The sequence below is a fragment of the Ixodes scapularis genome, unplaced genomic scaffold, assembly GCF_016920785.2.
Source record: "Ixodes scapularis isolate PalLabHiFi unplaced genomic scaffold, ASM1692078v2 PGA_scaffold6__148_contigs__length_123643588, whole genome shotgun sequence".
In the NCBI taxonomy this organism is placed as follows: domain Eukaryota; kingdom Metazoa; phylum Arthropoda; class Arachnida; order Ixodida; family Ixodidae; genus Ixodes; species Ixodes scapularis.
Genome location: NW_024609881.1, coordinates 19,887,992 through 19,898,067, shown reverse-complemented (window position 1 = coordinate 19,898,067; position 10,076 = coordinate 19,887,992). Strand labels below are relative to the sequence as shown.

At 46.3% G+C, this 10,076-nt stretch overlaps 1 protein-coding gene across 1 annotated transcript; it reads right to left on the bottom strand.

The window, feature by feature from the left end:
- Window positions 1-1,880: 1,880 nt before the first annotated feature.
- LOC115326601 lies at window positions 1,881-4,429 on the bottom strand. Its single transcript, XM_040211647.1, has 2 exons — window positions 3,155-4,429; window positions 1,881-2,015 (listed from the first exon to the last, which is right to left on the bottom strand). Exons 1-2 carry the CDS (start codon window positions 4,427-4,429, stop codon window positions 1,881-1,883), a joined length of 1,410 nt encoding a protein of 469 aa, XP_040067581.1.
- Between the last annotated feature and the right edge of the window lie 5,647 nt (window positions 4,430-10,076).

Genomic DNA, 10,076 nt, shown 5'->3' with positions numbered 1-10,076 from the left:
CTGCGGGGCGACTAGCACAGGCGGAGCTCAACTCTTGCTAACTTTTTTTCACCGAAAATTGAGGGAATTAAATGACACTCCAATTTTGCTCATGGATGGAACATTTAAGACTGTGTTGCTGCACTTCAGACATTTATACACAATTCACGGTAATCTTCATGGCCATGTGTTATTTTTTGTTTACTGCCTCGTGACTCGACAAACGCAGATGGCGTGCGAGGCGCTCTTTGAAGAAGTATTGAACTTTGCTGCAGGTCTTGAACTTGCACTAAATCTGAAAACCATGAGTACAGATTTCGAATTGACAGCAATCAAACTGTATTCAGTCGTTGCTCCCGTTGTCGGACGTGCACAGTTCCTGTTCTACTTGTGCCAATCAGTATGGAGGAGTGCAGCACCTAGAACTGGTAGTGCTTTACAAAAATTATGTAGATGGCTTCGCAATCAAGGTGACGCAGCTTGCAGCCTTTTCGTTCTTGCCCGACAAAGAAGTGAGATGCCTGTGCGTCCTTGAAATCACTCTTCCCGCAAGAAGCTTCCGATCTGCTGCGATGGTGGCAGGACAACTACCAGTCTGGAAAATCATGCCGCAGTGTTAGCCATGCCCTGATTAGGAGTAATCTGTGACACTGTTCCAGATTTTCTTTTTATCGTTCGCAGATATGTTATGCTATAAATCGAGAAATAACGGTTCCCCGCGTTTCGGCATTTTGACTTTTTGTCTCTGCATTCCTATATGAGGCCTAGCCCAGTTGGGGCGCGCCTGACGTAGAATAATTTCTGCATTGCGATAATTCGGAATTCGTGGCATTTGGAATGCTCCCTGTAAAAGGAGCTCACACTCTTGCATATACTTGCATCGACATTCTTGTGTGGAACTCAATCCTTATAATAGGCCCCACAAAACACGACACTTCATAACGAGAATAATATCTATTTAGACTGCAGACTCCATAAAAAGTCAAGTGGACCCCACCCAATTCTACTGGATTTCGGATAAAATGCACAACTTACATGCGGGTTGATGAGGACGACGTCAGCAATCTGCCGCACGTTTTTGTTTTTGCCTCCTCTCCGCTCGCCAGCAGGCAGTTCAGCAGTAGTCTGCGGCCCTTGGCTTCCCGGTCTACCCAGCACCTTGGCAGCAACTTGAACACCAAAACGCTGCACAATACACATTAAAACAAAGCAAGCATTAGACACACAATGCGATACTGAGCAGTTAACAGAGTGATCAGTTCTCTTACTCGGTTACTCGGCAAGAGTAACCCAAGCTTACTAAACCCATGCTGCTACCAAGAAACACCTGCAACTGAAGTGCCTAGACATAGTCAGGGAACATGAGCGCATGCATTTTAAGGCAAACACTCGGGCCCAATACAGCTGTGAACAATAAAGATCCAATAAAGATCCACAGTGCTTTAGCCAGATGAGGATCTGGAGGGCAGTCTGAAAACCTCAGGCTAGCAGCGGCTGCTCTCAGGACCTGCTCCACTCGTGTGTTTCCACCCTCCACGGACCTTTCGCTCTACTGTCCGATTGCCAGCAGGCCGAGGCACATGTCGGGTGCAGCAGGGGGCTCGGTCACTTCCTCCACATCCGCAGGGGTTGGCCAAACGCAGCCAAAGCTACAAGCGCGAGCTCCGGGCTTTCAGCATCCCTGCCAAGCACGCGCGCTCGTGGAGTGCAAGCACTGTTCTGGGCCACATGCTCGCGCTTGTAGCATCGGCTGCGTCTGGACCGAAGCTGAAACGAAGTATAGGTGGATGCGCACTTTCTGCTCCACGCTGTGAAGCCAAGAAAGCAGCCGAGACCTCGAAGGGTGATGTTGGGTCCTGGAAATGCAGTTGCCACTGTCGATATAAGCTAAGCAGTCTAGATCAGGGCTCGAAAACCCTTTGAAGCAGCTGTCCGATCCGAGGAGACGCGAAGTGAATGTGTGGTTGGGTCAGACGGGAAACAGGTGTGTGTGTCTGTGCATCTGTGGGGGTTTTCTGACACACGCTTAAAAGTATCTGCAATTATGAAGAAAAAGCTATTTAAGCCTAAATGCTTTAGCACTGCGTTGATTTCTGAAACTGAGCCTACAGAACATTTGAACCCCTTCTCAATAGACATTTTATATTTCAGTATTGCTCGCCAAGATGCAAGCATTCAAGTTTAATGTATTGATTAAAAGTCAAGCAGAGGTGTAGAGCTCTTTATCCGTCTTTGACTTTTGCAAAAGCATGTGTGACTATGTGTGCTTCATCCTCGAAAACATCGGTTTACACAGCGAGCGGCAGTGTACTCTTTAGATTTGAAAACCCCAACATAGAAAGCCAATGTGAAAATCAACTGAACGAACCCTCTTACTCATCATCAGAAAACACTGCGAACAAGAATCCACTTAAAGATGAGCAAGCCCCACTGGATAAATATCTTAACTTGCGAGAAGTCTGTCTGATTATATTTTTGAAAGATACAGATGTTGCTTGAATCCTCCTCTCTGAAATTACGGAATACTCTAAGTTTGAAGAGTATTTATTACCGGCGTCATTGCAACAAGAAAACTGAGTGATTAGACTCATAACAATCCGTTTCAACATAACTTTGCTAAACAGTTAAATCAATGGCCCGGCCAGCCAATGGCTGTCAGAGCGAGGAATGCGCCAGCATAGTGACCGAGGTTGCAATTATCTTGCGGAGGGCTGTCACATACCTTGCTCTGTTGCTCTTATTGACTCATAAGGGATGCAGCTCTTACCATGTTTAAAATTATGCTGAAATGAAGTATACTGCACTGTCGGAATAGTTGAGGTAAAGCTCTAAAGCTTTTCCATCTGCGAGATTCCCAGGTTCCAGTTCGAAGTGAAACATCAACCAGTAATATCAGACCGAACCAAAATCGGAAAGCTATGATGGCTTTTCTTCTACAAAAAACACGAACCAAAACATGTTCTCTTCGGCCCAGCGACTGCACATGCACAGTGTGCCGGGGGCTGACCCCTCATTTAGGTGCTTAGCCAGTGCGCTCAGTATTTAAGAGATAAGGGTTATCCAAAAAAAGCAGCAATTGGGTGAGGGGGGGTGAGGTGAGGTGAGGTGAGGTAGACTTTATTGGGTCCAAGACTGTTAGATCCCCGCGTCAACCGAGTCTCTCTTAGGGAGAGACCCTTGACGAAGCGATCCCCTCGGTCGACAGACGAGACGCGATGTTCCCGGCGGCGTCCGAGGCCAGCTGGACTAGAATTTTCTGAGTCGTGGGGTCAGGATCCCGCAGGAAGGATTCCCAGGCGCCTGGTTGCCTGGCTTGCTTGATGAACTCCTTATTCTTCGAATGAAGAAGCAGCTCCGGACACCCCCAGAGTATATGGTGGAGTGTGGCGATCTCGCCACAGTTCCTGCAAGACGGGTCGTAGGTATCTGGGTACCACGAGTGCAACTGCGCCGGGTTGAGGAAGGTCTCCGTCTGGACTTGACGGAGGATGGTGGATTCTGCCTTGTTGAGAGTGCTGTGAGCCTCTGGGTAGGCTCGGCGTTCTACTCGGTAGTGGTCCAGCACCCCCTTAAAGGTGTAGAGGCTGTCGTGGTTCCACGTGGCGAAGGTCGAGTGCTCACTTGGTGTGCTAGCCCGGTTGGTAAGAGCGCAGGCTGCACTGTGAGCACTCTCGTTGCCTGGGAGTGACGCATGGGCTGGAGACCACAGTATGCGGACTGGGTGGTCAATCAGACGATGACCAGTGGCGATCTTGAGGGCTTTGTCAGAGATGTGACCACGCATGTACTGGCGGATGGCCATCTGGGAGTCACTGACGATGACTTTCGTGGTGCTGAGGGTGAGGGTCAAGGCGATGGCTGCCTCCTCTGCCTCTGCACTGTTGCTGGTGTACATGCTGCCTGCCGTGAGGATTTGGCCGGAGCGATTCGTAACTGCAAGGGTCATTCGACCCCTGTCAGCTGAGGCTGCGTCGACATAGGTCACCTCGGAGTCGTCGTAGCCTTGCTGTAGAGTGTTCTCCAGAGCCTTCACTCTGGCCATGCGTCTGCCTGCGTCGTGCACTGGATGCATGTGACGAGGCAGAGGCGAAATTTTTAGTTGCTCGCGTAGCTCGTTTGGAAGCCAGCCTCGCGTACTGTGCCCTGTTGGGTGGTAGTTGATGCCCAAAGATGTGAGGATGGTTCTTCCCGCTGTGGTCAGAGATAGCCTTTCGTAGTGGGCTATCCTCTGTGCCTCAATGATTTCCGAGAGGGTGTTGTGAAGCCCAAGCTTCTCGAGTCGCTCGGTCTCTGTTGAAAGTGTTAGGTGAAGCACTTTCTTGTATACGCAGCGGATGATGCGATCGATGGCATCCCTCTCCGTGAGTGTCAAGTCCAGGAAGGGTGCAATGTAGGTAATCCGGCTAATCACGAAGGCTTTGATAAGGCGAATGACATTCCGCTCTTTCATCCCGTACAGCTTTCCGGCGATTCTTGCTCTGAGAAGGTGGTGCTATTGACAGCTGTACCCAAGCGAAAATTTCTAACTGGGACCAGTTGGCACCTCAGCTGGTTTCAACTGGGACTAACTGGTACCAACTGGGAATCAACTGGGACCAATAGGAGTCCAACTGGGACCAGCTGAGGGGTCAACTGGTTTGAACCATTCCCAGTTGGGGGTCAACTGGTTTGAACCATTCCCAGTTGGGAGTCAACTAGTTTGACTCCCAGTTGGGAATGCAGTGACCTGGGACCAGTTAGGGAAGTAACTGGTTGGAGCGATTCCCAGTCGAACTTCAAATGCCTTTCCCATTCCCAGTTCACACGTGGCAACAATTTTGACAAGTTGGGGGTGAATTGACCTTTGCTTATAAAGAAAACTAACAATGCTTACATTTTTAGATTTATACAAATAGGGAAATTTTTAATTACTGGGTACATTTATATATTTATAAAAATAATATAAAACTTTTAATTAACTAAATATGTTTAATTGGAAAATATAATTAGTGACAAAATGTGTTCACCTAAATGAATATTTAGTGCATCATTAAAATATATTAAAACATTTATTTAAACACATACAGTATTTTTTTCTTTTTTTCTTTTAATAAATAAATTTATCTTTAGGGCAATCAGAGCTAGCCGGCCACCGTGGCACGCGGGTGCGGATTAGTGGTAGGCGCTGTGGACAGATGGCGCTGCCTATGCTGACGCCGGCATGCATGACTTAGTTTTATGTAATACCAGTCAGAAGTGCGACGGGCACATAACGTGGGAAACTGGCAATCTTCATTACACTATAGATTACGTACTTATGTCACACAAAATATATGGTAAGTTACAAGTAATGAAAATAGATGAAGAAGGTTCCAAAAGTCTTGGTAGTGATCACAAGCGTATTAAGCTGAATTTTGCCATAGAAGTAAATGCTAAAACTAGACAACATAATTCAAAGCGAACTTTCTGCAGCGACAAAGAGTTGGAAATAGTTGCTAAATAATAGAGGAAGCAGTTTCAGGGCAACGGTATACAGATTGGACCTATGAGAGCCTAACCAGGCTTTTTGCTCTGGAACTAGACACAGTTCAGAGCAAGCGAAAGGGGAAGCAAGAACATAGACCAAAAAGCTGGTGGGACAAAGAAGTGAAGCAAGCGATACAAAAACGTCAAGAAGCCTCTACTGAACACAGGTATTCCAAGCGCAGTGGGGATTCAGAAACTGAGGTAAAGAGAAAATGGGACACTTTTATAACATGTCGCCGAGAGGCACCCAGTTTGATCAATGCGAAAACTCAGAGGAAGGGTGAGAAATGGATGAGTGATGTAAGCAAGAAAGATAGAAACGCAGCAAAGAAGTTTTGGGAACACTTGAACTCACTCGGTGAAACGACGCTAGCTAGACAGAGGTTCGTACTCTCGCATCAGGGAGATCAATTAGAGGGAGATGATGGGATACGATATATAGGAGCGGTGATGGAGGAGAAAGTTCGGGAACGGGTACATGTGGAAGATAGGAGAACCGAAGGAAGTAGCAGTCCAGCTTGTGACATCGCGGATTTTTGACAAAGAGAATGGGAAAAGGCGGAACGAAGAGTCCCTAGTGGTACATCGACAGGCACAGATGGGACCCCAATCAAGCTGGTGAAGAATTTGGGTCCTAAATCTAAGGCAAAACTAAGGGAAGTAGTGAGCACTTTGATAACAAAAGGAAATATTCCAGATGAATGGAGGCTTAGTAGAATGAGTATGATATATAAAGGAAAGGGAGATAAGTCTGATATTAGGAATTATCGTCCTATAACCGTGACACCACTTATTTTCAGGTTGGTAATGCAGATTATAAATAACAGATTGGAGGAGTGGGTAGATTGCAAGGGCATACTGGGCGAGTTACCGAACGGGTTTCAGGAACAAAGAAGGCTAGAGGACAATATAATTTCTCTAACACAGTGTATAGAAATAGCGCAAAAACAAAACAGCGAGCTCTGGCTGGCATTTCTGGATATCAAGGGTGCCTATGACAATGTGAACCAAAGGAACCTGTGGGACATAGTGGAGAGCTTAAACCTAGATGAAGGACTAACAGCCCTATTAAGGAACATTTACAAAGATAATAAGGTGATTATAACCTGGGAAGGAAAGGCGACGGGGAAAATGGAGATAAGACGAGGCCTTAGGCAGGGGTGCCCGTTATCGCCTTTGCTGTTTATGTTGTATCTGAGAGGATTGGAGGATAGACTAGAGAAGAGTGGGCTTGGATTCGACCTTTCTTACAGTAAGCTAGGCCAAAAGATTCAGCAATCTTTACCGGGATTGATGTATACGGATGATATTGTACTAATGGCTAACAACAGGACAGAGTTGCAGGAATGAATGAGCATCTGTGGTAAGGAATGAGAGGAATTACGTTTAGAATTCAGTAGTGAAAAATCAGCAGTCATGATTTTTAACAATGATGAAGTTGAGAGGCTGAAAATACAGAATTTACAGTTGAGAAAGCTAGTAAATACAACTATCTAGGAGTATGGATATGTGACGGTGCAGAATATCTCAGTGAGCATGAAAAGTATATAAAAGGTAAGGGCAACAGAAATGCAGCTGTAATGAAAAATAGAGCAATTTGAAATTACAACAGGTATGAGGTGGTGAGAGAGATTTGGAAAGGGAGTCATGGTCCCTGTCTTGACTTTTGAAAACGCAGTGCTATGCATGAAATCAGAAGTGCATGCAAGACTAGAAATAAAACAGCGCGGAGTAGGTAGGCTGGCTTTGGGGGAACATTGCAAAACGCCAAACCAGGGAATATAAGGGGACATGGGATGGGCGTCTTTTGAGAGCAGGGAAGCGGTGAGCAAGATAGAATTCGAGGACCGGTTGAGCGAAATGGATGGGGATCCCCAATGGGCACGAAAGGTTTTCAGCTATTTATACATGAGGAGTATAGACACAAAGTGGAGACAGCGCACTAGGAAATTAAGAGGAAAGGTTTTAGGCTATAGTGGAGATACGGAAGAGCAGGTCTCAGTTAAGAAGAAAGTTAAGGCCACAGAAAGAAATCGGTTGTTAGACGGAATGCAGGCAAAGACTGCTCTGGAAAGCTATAGATTAAACAGAACAGTTATTGCCAAAGAAAGCATTTATGACAATTCTAGGGTAAGCTCATTGTTGTTTGAGGCGAGGACGGGTGTTCTGCGAACCAGAACATACAGAGCGAGGTACCAGGAAATGGATAGAGTGTGCACTGCTTGTGGAGAGGAGGACGAGACGGCTAAGCACTTGATACTCTACTGCAAAGGGCTTCACCCTATGCCTACCGAAGACAACATGGATTTAATAAAGTCATTGGGTTTTAGAGACAGCGAAGGGAGAGTGGATTTCAAGGCTGTAGAGATTACCAAGCAAATATTAAGTGAATGGTGGCAGAAAGCGAGGGAAAACTAGGTATTTTCTGATTACCTGATGGCAAGGGGGTTTTATAGCCCCACTTTTTTCGCAGTGCGGAGTGAATATAGAGTTCACATTTAAATATTTTCAACTTAAATGGTAAAACAAAATGGCTAGGTGGCATAAGCTACCGCCCGATTCAAAGGGCTCAGCCGCATTCATTCATCCATCCATCCGGAGTCGGACGGACGCGGTAGAGGAGTGTCGCCATCGCCCAAGTTGGCGTAGTTATGAAAATGTCAAAACTACAGCTGCGCTTCTTTGGACCTAGCTGTACACACACCATGATGGCGGCGGCGAACTTCGAGGATAAAAAGATGCGGCTCAGCGATCGGAGGGCACCCAGGAAATACCGGATGCACATAGACCGGACGGAAGAAAACGCCGCGGAGAGCACAATGGTGAAAATGGCGGGAGGTCTACCTCAAAAATGTTCGACTGTTGTGACAGAGATTGCAAGGTGGGAGCGCTACCGCATCCTATCAGGACTTCACCTGCGCAAAGCGAGATCACGGGTGAGCACCTTTCTTCACGCGATGGGGAGAGAAGCTGAGGACGTCTTCACTAACAGACGCCAGCGGCCGATCTTCGTTCATCTCATGAGTACTACCTCTGAAAAAGCGATTCAACCGTCGAAAGCAAGTGGCTAAACCGCTAGCGTGTACGTCACCGAACCTATTATTTAGTTTCAATCTCAAAGGTTTTGACAATAAAGTCTTGTCAACCTTCCATTTTGTGCCGTGTTTCATTGTTGCTGGAGTTGATACCAGCGGTAACTGGGACCAACTCCAAGTGGGACCAGCTGTAACTGGGACCAATTCCAGCTGGGACCAACTCCAACTGGGAATTGTTCCATAAACCAGTTCCAACTGGGACCAATTGGTCCCAGTTGAAAATTTTCGCCTGGGTAACGCCAAAGGAAGTGCCACAAGGTGAAACCACTGTATAGAGGAACACAAGAAAACAAAAATAAATAGCTTTTGTAGGCTACAGCCCATGCTCATTAGTCTGAAAGACCGGAAAAAAGTCAGGACAGTCAAATAATCACCACGGGATCTAGGTCATCAGTTGGCTTGGTTGTACCTGCGTTGCATCCAGGTGACTGGCTGCATGATGGAGTCACTCCTATAATTCACCAGAAGAGTTGAAGTTTCATTGCATATGACAGCACTTGTGAAAGACACCTGGAAACGTGACTATAAGCCCCCTAACATAATGATGAGGAGGTATCGCAATACATTGCATGCTATCTTACCTCCCGTTTCAGTGCTGGAATGGCTTTCTGATGTTCCTGTAGCCTCAGACCTGCATAATTGACAAAAAGGACCGTGTAGTTGCATACGAATGAGAAATATGAAAAGTGTACTTTCGCGAAACAGTGGCTTCCTGACTGGCACAGCAAGGAAGCGCAAGCTGCCAATGTAGATCCACTTTGGGTACTAGACGCCAGAGGTTCCACAGCCACCGCGCTCTGTTCCTGCGACCTTGGCCGCCTCCTTGGCGTACTTGTCCCTCAGGTACTTCCACTTTGTCTTTCAGATGTCGTCTGGAGAGAAAAATGTTGATTCTAGTGTGGGACAAGCCTGACAGATATGATATACTCGTGCAGAATCGTGCAAAAAACGACAAAAATGTCATTGACAATTGTAATGCTTCGTGGGCAACGAACAGCACACACAAAACACATGTCCAAAGCACTTGCACAACAAATTTAGTCCCCCCCCCCCTTAAAAATGACTCGCCAAGCTCTCAAACAAACGACTATAGCATGTTCACTGCTAGGCTGACAGGGCGGTAGAAGCTACATGCTCATAGGAACAATCAACAATAGGTCGCCTTGCATACAGCGTGGTCATACTCTCCGGGTAGTCAAGGGGCATAGAGTGGATCAGGCACTGAAGGGCAGTCGACTTACTGATCTAAAGACAGGGTACATAGCTTTCACTGCCCACCAACTTAGCAGTGAATCAAGTATAGACATTTAATACCGATCTCACTAACATCTGATATGTGTACGATGCTATAAATACTTTGTGGGCCAATTGGAACAAATCTATAAAACAAGAGTCGTAAAAATTTGAGTTGGGCGGTATGGTACTGTAATTTGTCATTTCGTTTCGAGAAGTACTTTTAAAATGCTTGGCTCAATCAAAAGTTATTAGTTAAACACG

What these genes read in the sequence shown, in the direction of transcription:
- LOC115326601 (XM_040211647.1), bottom strand. Translation starts at nt 4,429, where the DNA reads ATGAAAGAGCGGAATGTCATTCGCCTTATCAAAGCCTTCGTGATTAGC. An exon ending in AGGGGATCGCTTCGTCAAGG is followed by an intron (nt 2,016 to 3,154) that starts GTCTCTCCCTAA and finishes TCATAATTGCAG; the next exon opens with ATACTTTTAAGCGTGTGTCA.